The following is a 27,291-nucleotide window of genomic DNA, read 5'->3' as shown; positions in this document are numbered from 1 at the left end:
CCGCTAGCAGGAAGCAAAGCGGCGTCAATTGCATGCTGACGACAAATTCAACTCCTGTGTCAGTATTTTATTCTAACAAATACTTGTTTGGAAATGACATCATGATACACGTATATACAGCAAGGCAAGAGACGTTTTTCATGTTTAAGAAAGGAAAGCGTGTGATATAAAGTGACCCTTCCTTTAAAAAGAAATGTAAACAGACATTTGTGGATGATGGATGTTAAGACTTTGAACTTCAGGAAATAAAAATCGCATTTTAAGACATTGTTTCGGTTTTAAAACAGACGATTAATCTATTTTGTATAGATTAAAATTATTGTATTAAAACAAATTATATTTTTTAACCTTGTATTTTTGCAATTTCTTGTGGTAATTTAAAAGAAAATGAAATTAAAGAAATGTAATCAAAGATAATAACATGTAATTAGTGTAATAAAATCCTAGTTTAATTGGTATTCATAAGATGTTGTTTTACCTGATGTGAAAATGAATAATGGGTTAAAGTCAAGCCTTATTACATACATCAGCTATTTCAAAGTGAAGGCTTGTTTTAATTGTAACAACTAACATTGATATCATAACAAACAATATGTTTTTACTCTTAACTCAAGAGATTATTCAAAATAATTGTAGATTATTTGATTTCTAGAGTTTATTTTCAATATAAAACCTCATTTACAATAATCTCCAAATAAATCTGTTTTGCTCCAGTAAACCAATTTTTAATAGGAGTTAAACAAGAACTTTTATTAAATGATATATATATATGTATGGCTAATTTATATTTTGAAGATTTTTTTAAAATAATTAGTGTCAAGCCTGAAACATTGTATTTAGATATGAATGAAGGGAAAAGTAAGTAAAATGCTAAGAAAATATGAAAAACGAAATCACAAACAAAGATGTTAAAAAACAGAAATACGTTTTGTGTGCTCTGAAATAACAATACAGAGTTCAAGTATAAACAAAAGATATATATTAATGTAACATGATGGGACTTAAATGAAACATGTTTTAAACAGGAAGTCCTCGCCACTCTCACATAGATGAGGTGAATAGTGCAAAAGAAACAAGTTTTAATCAGTTCAGCATCTTTCCTGTTTTACTTAAATCAAAGTCTGCTTTTATTAACATCCTGTTTAAATATTTACATAACTTGCCTGGAGAACATTTTTAATTCTCACAATCATAGTGACTCTTTAGGAAAATAGATCACTATTTAAATAAAGTATTTACAGAAACCTTTTTTATTCACATTGTGGTTCTTACTAATCTAATCTAATCTAATCACCATTTTTAATCAATGCATATTTTGTCATATCAAGAATTGAAATATATAAAAGTTCTGTTTTAATGAATCTTATTTTAAGAGTTGATTTTGAAAGCAGAAATCAGAAGATTGAAACATTGTACTTGGCTCCCTCCAGTGTTGAAAAGGTGTAACTGCAATGTCATGGAACCTGAGTTGCCACATACAGCAGGTGTTTTTATTTACACGAAAGGGTAGATAACCTCAACCACAACTTTTAAATGTAACACCCCGCAAGCTTAATGCTAAATATTATCAAGGCATCATAGTTTCATCGAGTCAAATGTCTGAACTGGACATTGATCAGTCCAGTGAACCATGTGATGTTTTTTTAAATGTCTTAACTTAGAGCTCTTTTTATTGACCTGATGTTTTATTCGTTTTTTCTATAATTAGTTACACAAGAACACAGCAAAGAAACTAAAGGTTGCAGCAGCACTTGAGTCTCAAATACATCAGCCTGAATCTGTTCAAGTCGGTTTCAAACAATCAGTGACTTTATGAAGATATCTTTGTGTTATATGTCAATATTTTAACCTGCCACAATAAAGAATTTCAAATTTAACAAAAGATATAAATTCAGGGAACTTAGCTGTTTAGGTAAGGATATAAAAATACCCTTTATAGATCATATTTAATAATTGTCAATGATATTATCCCTTGAAAGCACTTGGACTGAAATGTTCTAGGAACATAAAAAAAACAACTTTGTTACTGTTCATTGAACCTTTTAGCATTGACCTCATCTGCTCATCAGAAATAGTGATAGTGGGAACAACCTGGAGTTTTTGACAGGGTAACTGATCTATTCTGAAACAAGGCATGTCTCTGTGTTAATGTAATGTTCGTTGATGCAAACATGTCAAAAACACATTTCATGTTCGGTGATAAAAGGAAGCAAAGGGTGAGAAACACACGAGTACTGACAAGACTTCAGTCAGTTTGGTCTGAAGACAACAAGTTAACCAGAAGACATGAACGTGATCTGACTTCTAATTGGTCAGTTTGCTCAATTAGGTTTAAATGTTAACGTCTAGTGTTCAGAGCAGGGAAGAGTTTGGTAGCTTGAAACCCTCAGAGAAAAACAAATCTTAAAATCAGAAGAATAGAAAAGGAGATTCTATGATTGAATTTAATTACAAAACAGTTGATATAAACAGTGTTTGTCCTGCTATACGACGGTTTCCCGCAGGTTGAGGAGGTGCTGACTGGGAGCAGAGTGCAGCAGAACCTCGCTGGTTATTTCCACAGGTACCGTGATGTCAGGAGGTTTAGTGCAAAGTGAGTCTGAGCTCGCTCTCGACGCCGCCTCTGCTTCTTCCGAGAGGTCCTCACTGCTCCCGTAGAGCATCCCCATCCTCTTAGCGATCAGTCCCTCCGTCTCCGCCGGGTCCTCGCCGTCGCCAACCCCCCTGGTCTTACACAGGCGTAAGAAGGCGGCGTGATGCGTGCAGCGCCTGAGCAGGTGCTTCCTGTAGGCCCTCTGAATCACCAGGGCGGCCGACTCCTCCTCCTTGTGCCTCACCGTGGTGGTGATGGGGGCGAAGGAGTCCGAGGTGGGGTTGCTCAGGATGAACTTGGCCTCGATGCTCCCGCGCATGGCCGCCATCTCCACCGTGTCTCCCAGCACCATCTGAGTCACCGCCATCAAGACGTCCAGGCAGTGGATCCGGTCTCCGATCACCAGGGGGAGGTCCATCCCGATCAGGCGCAGACGGTTGGGCTTGGCCACCTTCAGCGGCTCCTGCAGGGTGTCGCAGAAGTCCGACAGCTGACGGTACTCGATGAACTGCGATCCGTTCAGGTCGAACTTCTCCCAGGTCTCGTTGAACATCTCGAAGTCTTCCTCGCAGAGGGCGTCGCCGCTCTCCTCCTGAGCCACGTTGAAGTTCTCCAGGATGATGGCGATGTACATGTTGACCACCACTAGGAAGGAGATGATGATGTAGCTGCAGAAGAACATCATGGCCATGCCGGGGCTGCCGCAGTTACCCCTCACCTCCGTGCCCGGGTTCTCAAAGTCCGGGTCACAGTCCGGAGCCTCCCGGTTCAACATGGGCAGCAGCAGCCCGTCCCAGCCGGCCGACGTGGTGATCTCGAAGAGGCAGATGATGCTGCCGCCGAACGTCTCGAAGTTGAAGATGTCGTCGATGCCCGCCTCCTTCTTGACGTACGCGAAGTTGGACATTCCAAAGATGGAGAAGATGAACATGATGAGGAAGAGCAGGAGGCCGATGTTGAACAGAGCAGGAAGTGACATCATGAGGGCGAAGAGAAGCGTTCGAATGCCCTTCGCTCCTTTGATGAGACGCAAGATCCGACCGATCCGGGCCAGACGGATGACTCGGAACAAAGTCGGAGACACGAAATATTGCTCGATCAGGTCCGACAGCATGGTGCCTGAAACACAAGGGGGCGCACTCAGATTCTGGGGATCAAAGTTTCGAAACATTATTATATAATATTGAATGAAACTTTTATTTTTTTAATTAAGCATTAGATATCTTTTTTGGAATAAATTAATTCAATATTTATTTTATTATGAAAGCTTAATTAAATTTTTTTTTAATTAAATTAAATCAAAATGATTTTTGTTTTAAAGAGTTTGGCATTGCAAAAATAAATTAAAAAAAGGTTATAAAATTAATGATTTTTTTGGTGTTTTACATTTAGTGTGTTGGTATGAAAGTGTCACCAGGCAAATTCAAATTAATTTAGAAAATATTTGAATTTTTATTAATTTATTAAAGAAAAAATAAACAAAAAATATAACCTTTAGATTTACAAATAAGTTAATCAAAATATTCACTAAAAAACAATTCAACCTTTTATATACAAATAATAAAATTTTATGATTTATTATTTCAAATTATTTTTAATAATAATTAAAAATATATATGCTTAAAAAAACATTTAAATTTAAAAAAAGAGGAAATTCAACCATTCAATATTCTGATTCCACTGATAGACTTCCATACATTTGTCACATGATAAAGATGTCACTGATCTCAATCTATACAATATTTTATTATGTGGTTAAAACAATATACATGCATGATAGCTCATCTATTTCGGGTTTAAATCCATATATGTTGTTTCTAATTCAACATCTCACTCCGACACAGATACCTGAGAGTTGAACCTTCACTCTCACCTGCGATGGACAAGATGACGACGATGAAGTCAAACACGTTCCACCCGTTGGTGAAGAAGTATTGTCGCAGAGCGAAGAGCTTGAGCACACACTCGCCCGTGAAGACCACGATGAAGGACACGTTGACTTTGAACAGGAAGTCGTCCTTCTCCGGGCTCTGGTTGTCGGTCTCCACCATCATGGTCACCATGTTGAGGCAGATGAGCACCATGATGAAGATGTCGAAGAACTGCTGGCTGATGAAGTCAAACACCATCCCCTGGATGAAGTTCTGCCGGTCGGACAGGAACAGAAGTGGGTCATCAGCTCAGCGTGGCTTCATCAAGTCACATGACCTACTTTTGGACGAGGTATCGGCTTCTGAGGCTTCTTGGATCCCAGTTTCTTCATGGCCTCGTAGTACTTCTTCTGCTCCTCTGTCATGAAGATGTCCTTGTCCCCAAAGTGCAGATGACCAGAGACATCATTAGATTTTTACGTATTTGCCAAGATATTATTGGACATTTATTCCAGTCAAATCAGCCCAAACATTATGACCACTCAAGATATCACAAGTGCTGCTTCAACTCCATGATACTAGGAAGTGGTCATTATGTTATGGCTGCTTCACAAATTGTGCTTGAGTGACTTTTGGTGGACTTATCTTTCTCTTTTGTTGGTTAAAGTTGTCGATGATGACACCGATGAAGAGGTTGAGTGTGAAGAAGGAGCCGAAGATGATGAAGGTGACGAAGTATATGTACATGTAGAGGTTGATCTCGTAGGACGGTTGTTCCTCCACCTAGAGGAGGAAGAGATGAAATGTAAGCTTGATAAACAGCACATTATACATGATTTAATAAAGAAATAAATTAAAATTAAACAACAGTTGGTCCCTCACCTCTCTGGAGTCGACAGCAGCGTACATGATGTCCATCCAACCTTTGAATGTTGCCTGAAACAAGACAAAACATTGTTTATAAAAATGGCAATGTGAAGACTTTTGTACAGATGTATATTAATGCCACTTTTAGCACTAAACTATTAATGATTATTAATTAAGTGTTTTCTATATTAAAAGGATGTTCTTTTTTCGATAGTTTGGCTATTTAAAGATTTAATTTGTTTTTCTTTTATAATTAAACAGTACTTTCATACATTTTGTCATGTGATAATGATGCCACAGATTAATATATACTATTATATATATACAGGTTAATATATATATATATATATATATATATATATGTAATTTAAATTACTATTATTCCAATGGAATTCCTATGTAAAAACACATCAATAACAATATAAAAGATAATACATGCTTTCAATTTGTAAAACTAAAATATGTAATATAATGTTATACCAGCACATACTGTATCTTCCAGTTGCAGTCATATTTATTTCATAATGAAATTTAATATTTTCCATATTTTTAAAGTGAATGTTAGAGTTTTATTTTCTAATTTCAAACATTTTCCTAACATTTTCTCAATTCAGTATTATTCAATTTATAGCCTTCGAAATTCCACGTTAAATGGTTGGTACAAGTACTAAATATAAATACCGTATTTCAAAGGCTACAAATTAAAAAATATTGGAATTAGAATATCAAACTCTTTGTTTAAAAAAATAATTCATATTGAAAATATTAAAAATGAACTATTCAATAATTAAAAAAAAAAAACGAATTAAACATGTACCTTTAAATTAGAATTATTGGTTTAATTATTGATTATTGTCCAATTCTATAACATTGAAGACCCCCTCCACACGTGACAGGGACAGAAATAACAAACATTAACCCTAAAAAGACCTGAGAACTGTGCTTCTTGAGAAAGAAAATCAAACCTATCAACAGCACGACTCACTATCTGCAGCAGCGACAAGTAGCCGCTTCCCACATTGTCGTAGTTGACCTTGACGTTGACCCAGCGGGCCTCCTGCGTGGCCTCCTTCAGGGCGGTGCACTCGCTGTGGTTGTTGACCAGGCTCATGGGGAAGAGCTCGCCGGATGTGGTGTTTATGCAGCGGTAGAATTTGCCGGCGAACAGGTTGACTCCCATGATGCTGAAGATCAGCCAGAAGATCAGGCAGACCAGGAGGACGTTGAAGATGGAGGGGATCGCGCCGACCAGTGCGTTCACCACCACCTGAGGCAGAAACAGTGTTTGATCACAGTATCGTAATCATACAGAGAAATGTTACTTAAGTTGTTCCAGACTTAATGTAAATCAACAAAAAATTGAAGACAACAAGGATGATATATCAAACATAAAAATTGTTTTTGAAAAATGTAACTGTATCTGTCATTTACAATTCTTTTATCAGGTGATATAATATATTTATTTGTCGTTATAACCCCAGTAGCAAAACGCAAACAAGCAGCAAGATGTACCTGAGAGCAGCAGCTGCAGCTGTAATCGTGCATTCAACCAACACAACACAAGAAAAGACATTCAGATTAGTCGCAGCTTAATCCAGGTCAGATTAGTCAACCGAGCGTCAACCACTCTGGACACATACCCGCATCCCTTCAAATCTGGACAGAGCCCGAAGAGGCCTCAGCGCTCGAAGAGTCCGAAGAGATTTGATGGGTCCGAGCTCAGAGTAGCCCATCCAGTTGGCCACTAAACTGATCAGCGAGATCTGCAGAAAGGAGCAAGTTTATCTGACGGCAGGAATCAGGTGAACGTGTGACCACATACATCCACAATGAAGAAGTCCAGCCAGCACCAGGCGTTGGTGAAGTAGGTCTTGAACCCGTACGCCACCCACTTGAGGAGCATCTCAATGACGAAGACGTAGGTAAAGACTTTGTCAGAGAACTCCAGGATGATTTTCACGGTGCGGCGGCGCTCGATGTTGATGTCCTCAAAGGCCTGGAGGTGATGAGAGACATCAGACGAAGGCGTTCGCTTCCTCTTACCTGATAAGGGTTAATCTGACCAAGGCTCCGCTGCTGAGGAGGATCATGAAGATGATGAAGGTCTCAAACCAGTCGTGCTCCACGATAGTGAAGCAGGTCCTGCGGAGGTTCCACCATTTCTTCCCTCGGCCCGCCGTGATGTCCACAGTCAGGCAGGGCCAGCGGCTCACGCAGCCTGGTGAGAGAGTCCAGCTTAGATTCAATACAATCACGAGTCAATCTGGTAATGTTGTTTGATTCCTGTTTCTGGACAAACTCCTGTGACTTTTTGTAAGTCTCAGGAGTTTGTCCAGACAGTTTTTTAGAATATATTTAATCCTGTGATTTATTTTTTGTGTCTTAGCTTTATATATATATATAAACACACACATATATATAGTTGTTTTTTAACCAATCTTATCTAACCTAAACAGATGCTATGACCCTAAGGATAACTTGAAAAGAGACTAGAAAGTTTCTCTACTTGAGACACACCGTCAGTAAAACAGGCTTCTGGCTCCTCCGGCTCTGGTTCTTCCTCCTCCTCTTCCTCCGGCTCTGGCTCTGGTGGCTGATAGTCGACTGTGCTGCACACTGATGAAGCTCCGTCATCATCATCGTCCTTTTTCTGTTCATCCTCCGAAGTAGCATTAAGCTAGAATTTTTTTTTACAAAAGAGCGTCAATTGTTTTCTGTACATTTGACACATTTGACCACAGTTCGCTTAAAAGAAAAGACATGTAGACATGTCGAATATCAGCTAGTAAATGTGTGAATCGTTTACTCGTAAAGGATATCTTTTTTTAGTTAAAATGATTACTAAACACCTAATGGCTATCACTGTTTTAATACTTTTGTTCCAAACTGCCACAAACAAAAATAAAAGCGGTTACTTATTTAATTTACGTTTTAGTGTAGAGGTTTGTTATAAAGAACTACTACCTATGAAAACCATATGGCTGAGCCAAACATTCCTTTTTACTAAACTTTATCAGCTTATCTTGAACTGTTGATGGTGAAAATGAAAGATGAAATCAAAGAATTTTGGGTGAAACAATTTGACTCACTGGATCTTGCTTCTGGCTTTGATTCAAAATCTCAGAAACATCGTCTTCGTCATCCTCATCCTCATCATCTTCCAGGTTCTCCAAGTCAGACTCGCTCTGAGCGATGGGCACATTGAGACACAGGGACTCGATGTCCATGAAGGACCTGGAGGGTTGACCTTCAACCAGACAGTTGCTGGTTCCATCAGCAACTTTTAAATCCTGACCGGTGTCCAAGTGGTTCATCTCCATCCCTTCCGCCTTTGAGTCACTTTTCCGCTCAATATTTCGGCCAAGAACCTGGAGAAAGCTGCGCACGATGAACGCTTTCAGCCAACCGACCCCTTTCTTGATCCTGCCGATGGCGATCTGGAGGTTGTTCATCTCACCATCTTCGTCTCCTGCGGAGAGGTTGTCGCCACTGAACGAGTTGAGCAACAAGGCCAGGAACAGGTTCAAAACCTTTGGAGCACAAAAGAAACAAGAGGGTTAGTTACACAAATAATCATGAATTATTGTTATCATAAACAGTTGTTTCAGTAATAACTGTTAACAAGTATTTAATATCCACAAAAACACGCTTTTTCAGAGCCTTGGCTGTCGATTTTCTCAACATCATAAATTATAGGATCACTTAAACACATGCTTTTCTTAGATCCTAAAATGTCATAATAAGGATCTAAGGGTGTCCTCCAGGTTTAGCAGGAGATTGTGTTCACTGCTGCTGATCCTCCAGAAGCTGTGAACTAGTTACGTGGATGGAGGGGAGAGGTCAACAGCTTCATGTTTGACACTGACGCAGCCGCTGTCACTCATAATGATGCCGAGTCTACTCCATCTATTATGTGCTCAAGAAGGTTAAGATAGATTTGAGTGATACGGAAGCCTTAAAGTTGTGTCTTAGTCTGGACATCAAAAGTTTACATCCAGTTGATGACAGACGATAATGTTAAACATTCTTTGCCATTGCCGAGTCGTCAGAAAACTTCTAGAGGTGACAGCTGCTGTCCTGGGCCGCTCGCTGGACTCGGTGGAGGAGGTGGGAGAGAGGAGGACACTCTCCAGACTATCCTCCATCAGGGACAACGCTCTTCACCCACTGCACCTGACCGTGGAGGAGCTGGCCAGCTCCTTCAGTGGCAGGCTCAGGCACCCCCAGTGTAGAACGGAGCGTTATAGAAGGTCCTTCATCCCAACTGGTGTCAGGATATTTAACTCTCTACTTTAAATATCCTGATGCTAATCCGTAGTGTGTTTTTCTTCTCGTGTGTTTTTTTTTTTTTTCCGTTTTTATTTCTATTTTATTTTATTTTTATTCTATTTTATTTTGTTAATAGTGTTAAATTTCTAATTTTGTAAATAATTGTATATTCTTAAGATCGTTTTTATTTTATTTTGTATTATCTCTTTTATTATTTCTTTTTCCTTGCACTTTATTTTTTTAAACTGCGCTGTTGTGAAAGTGTGTTTCCCCTCTGGGGATGAATAAAGCTTTTCTATTCTATTCTATTCTAAGTGAGTTAAATGTGGAATAGGTGATGCCATGATTAACTCTTGAACACATGGGGGTTCTGAAAATTGCCTTTCAGATTATATTTTTCTACAATATCATGGAATAAAGAAGGGTTCTTGAAATAAAGCAGTGCCAAATTTCCCAGTGTTTTGCTCCATGTTCTTTTCACCAACACACCTATCTAGAGATGGAGGAGTCTGAAGGAAAACAGAATGAGCAAGTGGTCTGTAAGGGTCCTGCAACAACAATGTCAATGTTGATTGAAGAAATAAAAAATTAAAATAATTATCACATCTTTCATGGGTTAAGGTTAAGGTTTGTGTTTTAGCTAAGGTTTGGGTTAAAGTTAAAACAAATGTTATTTTACAACTGTTTTCAACTACTGGGTTGGAAAGACGTTCACAGTTCCTATAGGTTTTGACTTTGCAAATGCATATTTTGTATTTTATTTTGGTTCAATCAGGGTAGCATTAACCTGTGCTAAATAAAAATGACTTTATTTAACTAATGATTTCAAAAGTATTACCTCCTGAACATTTACTTATCGGGTAATTATTATTCAAATAATGTAATGTAGCTCTGGAGATCTTTTGTGTTTACTCTTCTTATTCTTTTATTTCATCAGGGTGAGTGCGTTTTATGTTTTAAGGATTAAGAAATACGATTTTCAATATTGCAACTGTTGCACTGTACTAAGAGACTTCTAGCAAGAGCAGAGTGTCTGTCGACCATTTATAATAGACACAAAAACCTCTCTGCGGTTCGACAACAACACTGAAACCTAAGAGCATCTCCTTTAACGTCATGTGTTCTCAGCTAAGCAGGTTTTGAAATCCAGGAGTGTTTTGATCCTGACCTGACTCGGGGTCACAACGTGTAACAAAATCACATTCGGAAACACTGATGACTCTGTGTTATTTCCTCCGTCGATTACTTTATTCAGCTCTACTGTTACTTTTTTCTCACGCCAGTCTTCTGGCCAGCTGCTCGCTCAGCTGTTTCTGGCAGCGTGCTGACTTGATCTTAGCACATAGTTGGGGTTAGAACCTCCACAGGGCGACTTGAGTCGGTCGATTAAAATAGAAAGCTGTGTAGCTTCTATGAATGTGTAGCTCAGGAGTGTAACGCTGAAGGTGTGACGAATAAGAGAAGTAAAAGATGACAGCGTGTTTATGATGAGACATTTCAGGATGAGCTGCGAGGGGTTAAAATCACCAAAATCAAGCCTGACTTGGTTGTCGTTTCATGGAACACGTTAAGGGTTTTTTTTATTGTCTATTTTTAGCAACGTCTTGCTGTAATAAGAAACATCTTGAGTGGACATGTAGACTGGGGTCAACAATAGCCGAGAAGGGAGGACCACATAATCTGCTGGGATTATGATAACATGGTCATTAGATTTGAAGAGTTGTAGCAAGACAGGTTTGCAGCTTTACAGTAACAGAGCAGGGGAGTTTAGTGTCACCCTAATATATAGGCTACTGTTATTCACACCTACCATACGTTCTAACAAATACTTTGACAGAATATTCTGCCATAAACACACACGTTCAACAAAGATCTGATGAATGTTAGTTAATTTATAATCCATGCATGTGTTAATGTACCATAATCTTGGATGTTTTTCCCCTCTCTCTTCAAGATCTATGAAAACATTTTTTCTTCCTAAATAATCGAGTCCACACCGAAAGTGACTATAAAATGAATTCAGATTTGTTTTTTAATTCCAATTCTTCATTCTATCAGTTATTCCTGTGAAAATCTTGATTTGTTAATTGAGTCAATTTTTTTTAGTGATATATCTCATATCTAGACCTCAATAAACAACATCACTGTTTACTTAACATTTTTCTTCATTTAAGTTTATTCCCCAATCGCGGAACTTTGATGGCGGTTACACACTCTCTGCAGATTATCCAGAGCTGGAACGACCAATAAATAATCCCGATGGTTGCATGTTTGTTTGTGATTTAGCTTCTTTTTCATGAGTGTGTTTTGACCACCACATCTTTGGGTTCATCATTCAGAATATCCTGCTCATTTTAGTCACCCCCTCTGTTTTCTCATCATCAAAGATATTGATCTCCTTGTACCATTTTTAATTTTGAACCTTTGTTATCTTTGTTTACCAACCTATGTAATTAGCTGGATTCTAAATATTCTCACTCCGCCTTGAAACTAACAAAGACATTGGTCATGTAGTCATGATTTAGCTCCAAAATTAAAGTAGCAGGCGGTTACTCATTAACAATTGGCAAAATTTTGCCCCAAAACAATACTGATATATATACAGATATAGATATATATTTTGGAATCTTTTCGTGTTCATTCTTCAAGCACCCTCACTGTTTAAAAAACGCTGATTTGGAACCGGTATCTTATTAAACCTAAACTATACTCATCCCTAGTCATGAGCAGCAAGTTTGGTTTACTAATATATGAACTTCATAAAACTCTGACAAAGAAAGGAAGTCTTGTGAAGTCGTTCCATAGGTGACTCTGACCAAGTTTTGAAGTGGAATAGAAATTGTGTAAAAATGATGTTGCAATAAAACAACTGGCAATTCGAAAAATGTCGCACTTACCACAAGATTCCCAATGACCATGACCATCATGAAGACAACCAGACACATCCCAGTCCCAGCCACCTCCATGCAGTCCCACATGGTCTCGATCCACTCTCCGCAGAGGATGCGGAACACGATGAGGAAAGAGTGGAAGAAGTCGTTCATGTGCCAGCGCGGCAGCTCGCACTCGGTGGAGATCTTGCAGACGCAGTCTTTGTAATTCTTCCCAAACAGCTGCATTCCAACCACAGCGAAGATGAAGACGATGATGGCCAGCACCAGCGTCAGGTTCCCCAACGCGCCCACAGAGTTGCCGATGATCTTGATGAGCATGTTGAGCGTGGGCCAAGACTTGGCCAGTTTAAAAACACGAAGCTGTCTCCAGAACACAGTCGCACAAGGCCGTTATTCCACGAACATCTAGAGGAACTCACATGGTTGGGACTTACCAAACGGAAGGACCTGAGGACAGACAGACCCTGGACGTTTGCCAGCCCGAGCTCCACCAAACTGAGGGAGACGATGATGCTGTCGAAAATATTCCAGCCCACTTGGAAGTAATAGTAGGGGTCCATGGCAATGAGCTTGAAAACCATCTCTGCTGTGAAGATCCCAGTGAAAACCTGTCCATGGATGATCCAAGTTTATTAAAATGATGCCTGACTTTCCGATGTTAACAAGAACTATTTCTTTTTGGGATATTTGCTACGTAATAATGTTGTTAGTTTGTCTCCAGATATTTACCAGATTCCCGACAGACAGCATGTGGTCAAACTCGGGGGTCATGGGGTAGTGCTCCATGGCCATGAAGAGGGTGTTGAGAACGATGCAGATGGTGATCATAAGGTCAACAAAAGGGTCCATGACGACATAGTGCACCCAATTTTTGAAGTTCACCCAGCAGGGGGAACAGTTCCATTTTAGAAAAATATCTGCAAACTTGTACCAGCCCGGCGGACACGGCCTCTGAGCGTCCTCCAGCTCTGCAGACACAGACGGAGAACACCTTCACCTTAAGTGTAAATGATTTCTCAGCTCGCTCAAGTGAACGTTACATCTTCCATAGCATGGAAACATATCAGTACGTCGACAAGAGGGCACATTATTTTGCCCCGTGTGTGCGTGAACAAGGAATGCCGGTGTAAAAATGTGGGTCATGTTTCTGTCTCCGTACCCTCCATAGCAGCTGCGGTCAGCACCGTAAGTGCACTGGCAGGTCTCTGTGTCAGACGTGGATCGTCAACATGGAGCATGCTGGGAACGGATCCGATTGATTTCTCGGGTTCTTCGAAGTAAGCAGCCGACTGTAAAGAACACAGAGAGGAGATCATTGGGCGAAGGTGATTTGGAGATAATTGGAAACAAAGCAAAGATATATATATATATTTATATACATATATATATATCTATATATATACTTTTATTGATACAAGCTGTGCTTATGTCCATACCCCCCCCATGTCATGCCCAAGTACTGTAAGTATTGCAACCGCTTCTTACAGTCTGCTGTCTACACTGGCTTGCGATACGTACCAGGAGTACTTCCTGTTTGTATACTTGTTATTCTTTAAACTTCTTTTACAAACAAGCTTAAAATAAAGTCTTGCTTTCGTTATTCTGAAACAATTGCTCCCGTCGAGGCTTCAATACAAGATTCATGTTACAGACACCACGGAGGTATGAAGATGAAGACAACTGAAAATCATTCGCTTCAATAAAATGGACATACATTTTTGTCTATAACTCTAAAAAGGGACAAATTACTCTGAAAATAATCTTAACCCTCAGTCCACATGAGGGTTGGTAGAAAATGAGGTCTTCCAAAGTAAGATCCATCTTACCGCTACCATAGTTGGTGCTCTGACCAGAAGACGAGGAATAGCTTGGCCGTTGAAATCTTTGACGGACTCCTCATGGTGGACCGAGGACTCATCGTCTCCTAGTATAGAAACCGAGTGTCGGCTTTGTGACTTTTTACTGGTTAAAGTGAGTTGGCTCCCGAGCAGCTGGGCCTGAAGGTGGAAACATACAGTTCATTGCATTACAGAGTGACCTCACAGCTCGAAGCATTACCTGCTCCTGATTTCTGAGTTGCTCCAAAAGCCGCTGGAACTCCTCCTCTTTCTCGATTTTCTCCCGCTGAGACGCCCGGTTCTGCTCGTCGTAGGCCATGGCCACCACGGCCAGGATCAGGTTGATCAGGTAGAAAGAGCCCAGGAAAATAATCACAACGAAGAAGAGCATGTACGTTTTTCCAGCCGCCCGCAGGATCTGTGTTTGGAGTGACAAAGAAGCTACGAGAACTAAGGACAGGTTCATTTATTCCAAGAGCCATTTAGAGAATCAGGAAATGAAGAAACCAATGGAGAATAAAAACACTACAAGGCATTTTTACCATCCTTCATCCTCCATGTTATTATGTCTCAGTCAAGAGATTCAATAGTTTTTTGGGGGTTAAATATTACTTATTTCATGAATTGTTGAACAATTTCAAGAAGTGCCAACCAGTTGGAAGAGGTTTTCCCAGTAGTCCTGCGTCATCAGTCGGAACAGAGACAGAAAAGCCCAACCGAAAGAATCAAAGCTGGTGTAGCCGAAGTTTGGGTTCCTCCCAGTCTTCATACACGTGTATCCTTCAGGACATTGTCTGTGGAAGAGTGGAGAAAGTCAAATGTTTTAAACCTCTTTAAACAATTATCATTAGGAGACATTTCTTACCCAGCATCGGAACTGTTTCCACAGATCAGCGCGTCTTTGCTGCCTTCTAAAAAATAGTAGTTATCTACAAGAAAGAGAGATTAAATTGAGCTGGATGATCTCAATCTGGATCTGTCAGCGCATCTCACCAGAGTTCTCGATATAATCCGGGAAATCAAACGTGTTGTTGCCAAAGGAAGTTTCGTTGTATCCTGGTACCGTGTTGTTGAACAGCAGCGTGTCGTTCAACACAGCGCTGGAGTTTAAGACGTCATTGTTAAGGAGAGGCCATCGCACGCATTTGTGCCGCAGGTTTCCCATGAAGAGCTGCAGGCCGACGAGTGCAAAGACGGCCAGAGCGAAGACAGTCAGGATCATCACGTCCACCATTTTCTTGACTGACTGGATCAAAGCACCCACGATGGTTTTCAAACCTAGCGATGGAAAAGTAACAAGTTACCGGGTCTATCTCAGAAATTTGTTACAGTGGTTAATGTTTCTCCGTGGAGGTACAGTCTTTACTCAAATGCTCAGGGACTGTTGCCACTGTGGCGACTTTTAAATGGCCTTATCCTTGAGCGGAAATTGCAAAATTCAGAAAAGTTGCAAACAATTTTCAATATTCTTGCAGGCTACCAAACCCACCTGAACATGTAGGCTAGGGGCTTTCAACTTAAGGTTGATGCTTCAAGCAATTTGGAGTGGCCTATTCTTCTAAATTAAATGAATACATTATAAATATGTCCACAATAGGAACACTGTAATTTCACCTATCTTGAGTACTTTGATACACTTTGCATTGCTTTTCGGCAAAGGCTGAATTTTATGGTGAACCATGAAGCTCTACTTTAGATAATCCAACCATTGCCGTTTCAAAGCAACGAAAAGTTCAAAATGAAAACACAATGTTTTAAAACAATTAATTTGAAAAATATATATATGTACTACACAAAGAAAATGCCCAAGACTTCGCCGTCAATAAGGAGTAAAATGTGAGTCGACACTTTTCTAAATTATCTATTTATAATATTACATTAACATTACAACAGTAAGTAGTTGTATGGGCTGAACCTAAGTAAGTAAGTTTGTAAGTAAGTAAGTAAGTAATAGTGATTTGTAAAGCGCCTTTCTAGACCAGGGTCACAAAGCGCTTTAACAATCAAAAGCAAAACACATCCTTCCAAAATTCTGGCCTCTTTAGGACATTTTTGTTGAATAGCCCTGAAGTCTACTGTCATGAGGATCGGTTAGCTAGACATTTTTTCTTTGTCTCAAGCAGAAAACTTTTGCAATGACTGAACATCGGAAAAATATACCAGGAATCACAGTGATTGTTTTAAGTGCTCGGAGCACACGAAACGTCCTGAGGGCCGACACGTTGCCGAGGTCAACAAACTCAGTGATGTATCTGTGGAAACAAAAAAAAAACATTTTAAACCCATACTTTTATTTTTCAATGAAAGCTGATAACTTACGCCATGCTGATCACCATGAAATCCAACCAATTCCACGGATCACGAAGGAATGTAAAAGATCCCACACAGAAACCCCGAGACAACACTTTCACCGTCGCCTCAAAGGTATAAATGCCAGTAAAAACGTACCTGAGATTATGACGCAGACGTTACTAAAAGAAACACTTGACATGAAAGGACAAATAGAAGACACACTTACTCGACCGTTTTACTCCACGCTGGTGGGTTGCTCATCGTCATGAATGCACAATTTGACAGAATGGTGATCATGATGAACATGCTAAATAATTTAAATTTCAGTCAGGGCAAATGAACGTGAGAGCAATGGTTTTGGTAAAGTAGAGCTGATGTTCAAAAGGATATGAATGTATCAGAATTTTGATGGCTCCTCGCCGCACCACACTAAAGGGGCTCAGAATGTAGCAGGCCGGTTCAGCGTTGAACCTGAAGATTGTGTTTCCTCTGCTGATCACAACAAATGTCTAAAAAACAGATCAATGAGCTTCATTATAAAAAGATACAGACATTTATTATACACAATTTCTCTGATCAGTGGAAAATTGTTTGATTACAGTTGAAAATGGTTCGTTTCACTTACATTTTTTTAGTTTTGTAGAAAATTGTTTTATTTAAAGTTGAAAATAGTTTAATTACAGTTGAAAATTGTTTGTTTATAGTTGAAAATTGTTTGATAACAGTTGAAAATTGTTTGTTTACATTCGAAAATTGTTGATTTAGTTCGAAAATGGTTTAATTACAGTTGAAAATTGTTTGTTTACAGTTGAAAACTGTTTGATAACAGTTGAAAATTGTTTGTTTACAGTTGAAAATTGTTTGATTACAGTTGAAAATAGTTTGATTAGAGTAAAACAAATGGTTTGATTAGCATTTAATTTGGTTTCACTTTTAATTTGTTTAATTACAGTTGAAAATAGTTTAATTACAGTCGAAACTTGTTTAATAACAACAGAAAATCGTTTTTACCATTTAAATAGTTTAATAGTAGTTTTAATATACTGATTTTTCTCAAGTTTAGAATTTGGTGTACCACGGTTTAAAACATTTGCTTGTAGCTGAAATTTGACACTGACGTAAAGGACAAGATGAGATTAAAATAAATAATCAAAATGAACAAATAAACAACCAATGACTGTTAATCATTATATTTACAGATAGATTTTGGCTGGCTAATTTTAGCACTTCTCAGCAAGCCACTGTTATAATGACATTTCAGATCCAACACCTTATGTCCGACTGTAAGAAGACCAGAAACACATATCACCTCAGATTACATTTTTGTAATTTACTTGACTTGTTCTATAAAACCCCTCGATGGTTGAGGCCCAGTGAGAAACACTAGAATGTGCTATTGTGGAACATTTCTGAATAAATTATAAAAAGTGACTGTTTTACCAAACTCACTTTCTGTGCTTCATAAAAAGGGTCCAGGTCCTCGAGCGGCGTGTTGATCATCCCTGGAGGAGGGTCTCCATAGATCATGGGCAGACTCTTGCCGGCCTCCAGGTCGGCGTGTGGACCACTGACCTCCTCTTCATCCTGACCGTCTACTTCTTTGAGCTTTTTTCTTTCCTCTTGGAGCCTCTCGATCGCCGCCAGTGATTCCAGGGTGAAGTGGCGGAACAAATCGGTGCCTGGGGGAGGGAGTATTGATGCCATCTTTGCATTGCGAAGGGAAACCACCACAATGTGGCGTCACTAGAAGGAGCTGGAAAACAAAAACAGCCCAGGAATTTGCAATGATGTTTTTTTTAAATTAAATTAATAGATGTTCTTTTTATATTAGGCTTTGACTTACAGGCTTCCTAAACACAAACAAAAAGTTGGACTATTCTACTTTAGTAAAGACTGACTGGCTGCCAAAAATTGAACAGTAAAATACCGTAAATCCTGCCTTTATTGTCCATTTTATATATCAGATAGTAAAGTAATCACTATAAGAGCGTTTGTGAGCCTAATACAGTCTCAACATTATCAATCAAGTAGTAACGTCTGTATGTATCATGTGACTAACAGACAGAAAACATGGAATTGCCTAAAAACACTGCTATTCTCAGACACAAGTGGTGATTTTATATATAAATTAGATCTTAAATTAAACTCTTGTCAACCATTTTTCTATATTTGTACAAAAATGTACCACAATTAACATTTAAAAACACTCAACTCAGGATAAAACAAACGAAAAATACATTTATTTTTCACTGTTTATACTTTTGAATTGATTGAAGAAAATGTTCTGATTATTTTAAATACAATAGAGAGATGACAGGAGTGTTTAAGGTACATCTATTTTTGTAAATATCAACTTTAAAGAAAGTTTTAGTGCGCTCATAATAAATGTAGACTATGCATGCTTCTCAGATGTGAGCCGCGCTGTTCACACCCTCAACGAGCGACTGACCTCTGACCATGCACTCCCACCCCGGTGCGACCCCACCCCAAACATTATTCACTAGTCCTCGCAAAGTCGAGAGTGACAAGTGCGCTTGGTCGTTCCCATGACAAGCTGATGTACATCGGGTTACTTATTAGTTTAGCAGAAGTCCCGACTCAGGTCCAAGAGGCATTGGCTTTCAAGCTTTGATGTTTTTAGCAACCGCTCGCCGGGTTTATCACCCTGTTTCCTCCAACACATCCCAGCCACAACGTTTTCAAAGATATCCTTTTTTTGATAACAGAATAGACATATTAACTGATGTTTACAGAGAAATAAATTACTGAAACTCAATAAAGGGCATTTAATAGACCATAGATTTTGGATGTATAAAAGGTTAATTTTTCAAAATTATGTTTTTCATGACAAAGTTAATGTTTGTATTTTTTTGTTATTGATTAAATAAATATTAAAATCCAATAGTGTTTTGTGTTTTTATACTTTGATTTTCCACCTCTACAAAGTTACTCTTGCAGGTCAGACTGTTTGTATCTGTGATGGGATCTCCTCCAAATGGTTGTGAAGAATTACAACCAAATTTAAATTTTCTTTTCTAAAAGAACATCTAGAGACGTGATATATAAACCTATGAATTGAGTTTTACACCTTATCAAAAAAAAAACTCAACAATAAACTGAAGGTTATTTAAGGATGCATGCATTTTTGAAAAGTGCAAAAAACCTTTACCGACCAAAATACCTTATTTTAATTCAGATATTTGGAAGATTAGATGGAAATAAAAAAAACAATTTTGTAATATTTATTCACATGCATTCAGCCGAAATATGATATTCATTATTGCTCTTAGTTGAGACTCACACAAGGGTGCACATGTGCGTGCACACACACCAACAGAAGAATGCATGCTGAAGCACCTCACTGCAGCATAAAACCATGCATTCACACGTATTAAAGGAGCCGCGCACACAGATACGGTGCCTTCCCAGCTGCTACCGGCAATCAAGACGCAGCGTCGTGTTACAGAAGCGCGATGACTCCGCTCATTCCTGCCTGGCAGAACCTTCACTCCGAGCCTCACATCCCCCCGATAAACAGGCCAGCTTGTCTTACGCTGCTGACTCCAACCTGCACTTTCATGTAGCTCAGCATGGGTCCACCTAACCAGCACTTCACAAACCCCTGAACCGACCGATAACATGTCACACGAGGCGTACACAGAAGCATCGGTCAAACCACCTGCGCTGGAGTCATTCATCACAAAGCATCGTGTGAGCGCCACCTAGCTGTGTCCCCATTATCTTATTTCATAATAACTCATGGCACCTCTGCTCCCGACTGTGAGCCGACCTTAAAATACTCCTGCGAATGAAAGTCTTCCTCTGTGGATCACCAGCATCCCTCCTGAAGCTATGACATAACAACTTCTGAAGCCAAACTGCATCAAAGTCAAGGCTGAAGCATGTTGTAGCTTAAAGTTCAAGTTGATATTAATTCACTGTATGCATCAGCACAGATTCACACTGATCCAGAGTGGTTTCCTGGCATGAAAAATAAAAGTGACGAATCAATCTGAAAATGTTCAAGAGCTCACAAGAGTCTGTTGTCAAGATGTTAAGATTAGATCCTTAAAATGATCCTGAAATCATTTAAAAATGAGACTAATATCAAGTATCTTTTCTGGAGAAGGGACGTTATTAAATAGGCAACACATTTACAGTTTGTTTTCTTTGGCCAGTGATAGTGGTTAAGATTTTGGCCACTGGTGAGATTAACACCCCAGATGTAAACCTGTATAATCTTGAGGTTCGTCAAGAAAATGCAACGACATCAACAAATGTATTTGACTCTTAATTCTTCTGAAATTCACATTCTAAATAGAAAACACATTTCTTGAAAAAAATAAAATAAATAAGCATTTATAAGCCTTTTCCAAAATGAGAATCTTAACATCTACAACAATCTGCACTTTCATGTGAACCACAAAAGCCCCGTCTGCCCTGTAGTGCAACTCCCCCTTAAAGAACCTCATATTTCATCATCATCTTCATACAAATCCTCAACAACATAGTTCATTGATTAAAAATATTGTCAGTGTCCCAGAGTACTCACTAGACCAGACCTGGTCTGATCATGTATAAATGGTTCTAATGCATTAACAAATGTATTTTATTATTCATTTAAATTTTCACATAACACTTCCCTCCTTTTTCTGTGTAATCTTTTATGTATATATTAATCCCTCAAAACATTTTGTTTTGAAAACTCATCTATACAAGAATAAAAGGGCAGCTTATTTGTATGGAAAAGCGCTATATAAATAAAAATTACTTACTTACTTACTTACTTATTTAGCTCAAAAAATGTCATGGCCTAATGACGCATGTCTTTTTTTAGGGATTTTTTCGTCTTTCTTTTTGTTTGACGGCCCCTAACAACATTCACAGAATTGAATATGGCCCTTGAAGAATTTTAATTGCCCACCCCTGCACTAGACGATGCTTGAGGAAATCAGATTAAAAAACTGTTCAACTGAATATTTTCAAATTTAGTTTGTGTTTTCGTCACCAGATAGCTCAGCTCGAGCTCTATATTGGATTTAGCAATTAAGCCCCACCTTATTCCAAAGCTTTGGAGTTAAGGTGAGAATTCCTGCGTCTCCTCCCAACACATAACTGGTGACTCCGTTCCCACAGTGGACAGCTGTGACGGCGTGGAGAAGAGCGGTAATGCTGGATTTCAGAGGCCTTCCCCGACAGTAATATATATCACCTCGCATGTCAGGCGGGGCCATGTGACCTGTGGCATTCCGACTGAGGATATAGACGGCGTAATGTAGACACCTTCTTGTCACACTAGCCAGGAACGTGAATGCCAATATTCACCTCGCCCAACTAGCTTTGCGCTTTTGTCACACGGGGCGCTGGGAGTTCATGTGGCAAAACATGTTTGACTCACTCCTCGTAAACAGTGGTGAAATGTGTGTTTAATACGCTGGTTTGTGGGCTTGAACAGCTCAGACTGTAACACGATTTTGTAAATAAAGAAAGAACTTTGTTGCAACGTAAAAAAAAACGTCATCATATCAGTGTCACTTTGAATCAGCAAAAAAGTAACATTGCACAAATGCATATGCGTTATAGTTTTGACAACTAGTGTGCACCTTCAAGTGGCAAATGTATCTCTCACCAAGAAATAAATGTAAATCATTGACATGCTGAAAAGGTATAGTTTAGTAATGAGGTTCAATCATAGGCCAGTTTTACTTCTTGGACCGAGTGCAGTCTTCCTCTCCCTTATTTCATTAAGCAAGATGGTGGCAGGTCTTAATGACGAAATATTAAATCCTTGAAAGGTAGAATATATTTTTAAAGGGCAACTAATGTCTAACTCCAACTCTCCTGACTCACTCTCATGTTTAAAATGTTGAAGTCTTCCTCTCCAAGATGCAGTAAGTCTCTCATCATGACCATGTTTTAACTTATCACTTTATAAAGTTCTCCCCCGTCTGAAATCTCGGCGAACGAGAGGTTACGAGAGTGGAGTCCATTATGACGTAATAATGACTTCACTCCTCCTCAAGCCAGCTGTAATCACTCCGCTTTGTTTATACAATGAGTCCTGGGAGGTGGAGACTTCCTGGATTGATGACGTGCAATGACAAACCTCGATTTTTGACCAGCCACAGCAGATTAGTTGTGGTTATGATAAACAACATTTAATCTCCAGAAAAACAAAGTGTTTTCAGTGGGTGGGCCTTTAACATATGTTCTAATGTAAACATTTCAATGAATAGAGAGTTTTGTACAAACAGACACATACTGATGATACAATAGAGTCCAATATCTATTTAAGACACACTTATATCAGCACATTAGTTGCTTTTTGAGGATCTGGTTAGGGCCCAGTGAGAGAGTTAAAAAGTTACCTGTACTGTGTGGAGAGTAAAGTAATGCTGAGCAACTCCACCTCACATGAAAGTGCTTTGTTATAAAGAGACTCAGAGCCAAAGGTTCCACTAGAACTTCATTATGATCTACATTTTTGAATCGGATAAAGAGGTTATTTTCTAGACTCTGGTATTCTTGTTTCTCTTTCAAATTGTATTCATGTTGCTGCTTTTACATTCATTTTTTTTTCATTATCACCATCAAGTACATCCAGTCTCTCTTTAGAGAAAAAAATGAAATAAAGTAGTTCAACAGTCAATTATATCCTTTCCCGAGCATCATCTTTGCCGTGCACCAGTCATTCTGCTCCCGCCCGTGTTCTCACGGGGTCAAATCACAGAGCAGAGTTCGCCTCAACACCTCGTCACCCACCCAACCTGGTATTTCTGAGCCTACAGGGTACCACGTTAAAAACCAATAACTCACCTGTTTATATTTCAAATCTTTCTTTGTAGCAAGTGACTATTTTAGATGTTTGGTGAATATCTTTAGGCGTGTGTGAAAAATGATGCTGCTGTATAACAGCTGCTGCAGAGCAGCAAGTGCTGCAGGACCTTCTCCAGCACACTGTCAAGACAATCTGGTTACCATGGACTTCTGTGTTGCTAACACCACGCTTTTGTAGCTTTTTCAACGAGTCAGAACGTCTATCGACCTCAATGTCAGGGGAAATATATCAGGAATTCATTGTGAAAAGGGTTAAATGTGTTTTATTGTCTTTCTAATGAATGTTTATAATATATTTTCTGTAATGATCATGACAGACATTAGTTGAATAGTTCAACGATCCTGGTAACTGGATTTTGAAATTTCCTTCACTGTCACTTTCTTGCTCACTATGTGAGTCGAACATCTCAGCGGTAAGAGTAGAAAAAAAACGTCTGAACTATTCCAGATTAATAGTAAGATTTGGAATTGGTTCTTAATCGTTTCTTTACGACTACAGAATGTTTATAATAACGTTTGAATGCAGCTAAAACACTTTCCACTTCATAGCTTTTATCGATGATTATTCCAGTGGTATGTCAACCTAATGTTTGAGTAAAAAGTTAAAATATACAAAAAAGAAATCAACAATATACACCATAATCTACGGTAATTACGAGAAATATAGTTTTAACGTTGATATATTGGTCACCCCAGCTATAAGTATTTTTACCTTGTAAAAGTGTATTCATTTTAAATCACAGTGGAAAAAACTACAGACATAAACTCATACAGAAACGACATACAAACTGCACATGTAAATTCTTCAGATTTGCTCCAAAAAGTCAGGCTGGATTCTAACCAGATACTTTCTCTGAGGATGTAGAAGTAATAGATTAGACCACTGAACTCTCCACAATCCCATAAACAAATGTAAAGATCAACACACAATTAATAATGACTCAGATCAGTTAGGATTAGACAAACTGCAGAGAAAAAGCTAAAGTTAAGCCAGAGTTTCAGATCAGATCAGAGAGTCAAACAACAATGTAAACAATGTTGCATCAAACTGACCTATTTGGCCTTTGCTGTGAAATCTGAGTCACTTCGACCGACAGTAAATACAACAAGATCTGAAAATGATTTTTTTTTTTTCAAGATTAAACAAACAACTTCAACCCTATTTAACCTTTAGGCTGGAAAACAAGGAAGCGAGGCCAAGTGGTCACATGGACCCTCTTAGTGGCAGAAACTCAAAACCGACACCTTCAGCATCCAGCATGTGATAGAGACGCACAAACCACCGGAGAGGATCACTGATGCATCTGTGAACGTTACACAAGACTTAAAAAACTCACTCGGAGAGAAAAACCAGTGGCAGTCATGCAGCTCAGGCGTCAGCTAACAGTTACTTGGGAATTACACATCAGAAATGAAAAGGAAATACTGTTGATATAACATCATTTCATCAGCAGTGAGATTCATGTTTTGATGGTCAATGAATGAAACGATTGACATTTGGATCTGGACCATTTCCTGAGCTCTCAAGAATGTCAAAATGGGTCCAAATGAATCACTGATCCTTTGAGTAACATATCTTAAATGAATTACATTATGAAATGTGTGTCTTTAATACGGTACTGTGTTTAAAAACAGAAGTGTCATTTCCTATATACATGTTATAAACAAAAGAAAGAAGAGTTGAAAATACACAAATTAAATGAGAAGAACCTGACATGATAAAGTGCACGTGGACACAATGCACCTGTCATCAGTTTGACGTCATTCAGCTCATGCACTACCGCTGGTAATTTGGCCAACACAGATTAGCAGCGAAGACAAGCTAGGCCACGACTGTCCACAGCATCACAGAACTGTGTCCAACTGCCATGAGCAGAGCGTCTAAAAATAAAACTCTGTCCCCGTGGGAGAAGAAAGAGAAGGTTGCAAAGTGTCCACACTGGACGCTGCAAGTCACTCATAGTTGATGGAGAGGCATTTTCAATTCATCTCCTCTACTATATTTCATGAGTCTATAAATACAGAAATACTGAAGATACTCATTAAAGTGTATTTCTGGTAGTAGGTTTAGAGCCGCCACTACCAGACAATCTCCCTCTGCAACTGCAGCAAAAGGGTGGTGGTCATAATGTTCTTTGGGAGGAGTGCATGGATAAACCCCAGTGATAAAAGTAAGATAGTGCCAGACAGAAGTACTGTAGTAAAATGGAGATGTTTTGATTTAGAATTTAGGGTTTGATGGTCACTTTTCAAACTCCTCACTAAGGTCTGAACCCAGGACTGGATACGACTATTGAAGAAACAGTCAATGCTACAGGAGAACGAGAGACGAGATGGTCCGGCGAAGATATCTGCTCTTGATGCATCGAGATGCAGGAGTAAGACGGAACACCGGACGCCAAAAACACAACTTATTATTCATCATTATTTTGTCATTAAACCCTAACGTTTTGAAAATGAAAACATTTAAATTTTAGATATCAAGAGCATAATTGATTTGTCAGACTTGTATTAGATGACTGGGCTCATGTTGCAGAGCAGTATTAGTGCCACGGTTGTGGTTGGCGACTTAATTAGACGTATATTAAATGACTCTTGGTCTTATCGGATCTAAAGTAAACGTCACATTTGCTTACTTTAAACCATATTACCTCATTTTTAAAAGTTCACCAACTTACATAAAAAATTAAATGTAGAACATGTTTCTGAAATTATTAAATTAAAAAGAAAGATAATTAATACCATTATTAAAAGACAACAAATCAAAAACTCTTATTGTCTGGATAATGGGAACCTATTCTCATCTGCAACCTTGAATTTTATTATACTTTTTTAGTATGAAACAAAAGTGAAATTATTTTTATTTAGGATTTTATGAATATTTTAAACAACTTAAATGACCAGTGTTATTTAGTAGCCCAATATAACTTCTTTTTTTTGCAATAAAATGAGAAAATTAAAAGATTTTTGTGAAAAAGGTAACACAGTTTAATATATTTAAAAATATATCTATTAAAAAAGTGTTTAAAAATGATGAAGTAACTATAAGAATCAAACATTTAAAAAAAATAATGAATCATATATTTGGGACACAAGATGGAAATTAAAATGATTAATTGTAAGATTATTAATTAGAATCCGAAACCTTTATACATTTAAATTAAGGAAATAATATCAGTAGAAAGAAAAGGTTTTTTATTTTATAAAATACAACTAGAAGGAACGAAAAAAAAATCTATGGAGAAAAGTGTCAAATCAGAATGATAGTAAGTATGTAATTTGTATTTACATAGGTGTTGTTATTAGTCTTGAACGTTTCCCAGTCATTTATGTTATTTTTTAAAAACATAGTTAAAAAACTTGGTGTTTCTGCAAACAGAGGTAAATTATAACTAAATACGAAAAATGTTTTTGCTTGTCCAACTCTTTTAGAAGAAAAAACCCTAAAACACAAATACAGCTTTTATTTTTCAAATAAATCCTCCTTATATGGAGAATCCCCGTGAAAGTTTATGCAATCAAATAACAAATACAACTTTTAAACTCTAGTTCAGAGCTCAGCATGTTTTTGGAAGAAAAGAAAAAATGTTTTGACTAAGCAAGTTAGCACGTCGTACCTGGCAGAGTGACTCAAATATTTCCAGAGAATCCAGCAAAGAGTAGAAAATAAAGAGAAGTGAGTCTGGTGGTGACTTGCAGCCAGTGCGGAGCTGCAGGCAGCTGCACTGAAACACGAGGAGTCGCTGCAGACAGAAGAGCTCACAACTGAGACATTTCGCTGCCTCACAGCTGGTCGCTCGTTTCTACAGGAAAAATATGTTTTAATTTTC

General features: G+C 38.5%; 1 protein-coding gene across 1 annotated transcript; it reads right to left on the bottom strand.

The window, feature by feature from the left end:
* Positions 1-2,483: 2,483 nt before the first annotated feature.
* scn4aa (sodium channel, voltage-gated, type IV, alpha, a) lies at positions 2,484-18,370 on the bottom strand. The gene is made up of 25 exons (XM_087784121.1): positions 18,074-18,370; positions 17,015-17,133; positions 16,851-16,940; positions 16,652-16,780; positions 16,493-16,584; positions 15,326-15,610; positions 15,198-15,261; positions 14,985-15,126; positions 14,553-14,750; positions 14,321-14,491; positions 13,654-13,783; positions 13,224-13,462; positions 12,929-13,102; positions 12,498-12,854; positions 8,421-8,861; positions 7,849-8,008; positions 7,395-7,549; positions 7,154-7,327; positions 6,972-7,094; positions 6,317-6,598; positions 5,347-5,400; positions 5,110-5,247; positions 4,806-4,910; positions 4,467-4,737; positions 2,484-3,712 (listed from the first exon to the last, which is right to left on the bottom strand). Exons 1-25 carry the CDS (start codon positions 18,326-18,328, stop codon positions 2,484-2,486), a joined length of 5,577 nt encoding a protein of 1,858 aa, XP_087640247.1. The 5' UTR covers positions 18,329-18,370.
* Positions 18,371-27,291: the final 8,921 nt, after the last annotated feature.

The sequence above is a fragment of the Callionymus lyra genome, chromosome 2 (assembly GCF_982586985.1).
Source record: "Callionymus lyra chromosome 2, fCalLyr1.hap1.1, whole genome shotgun sequence".
In the NCBI taxonomy this organism is placed as follows: Eukaryota; Metazoa; Chordata; class Actinopteri; order Syngnathiformes; family Callionymidae; genus Callionymus; species Callionymus lyra.
Note: the sequence above shows the minus strand (reverse complement) of the source record. Positions and strands in the feature narration are given on the sequence as shown.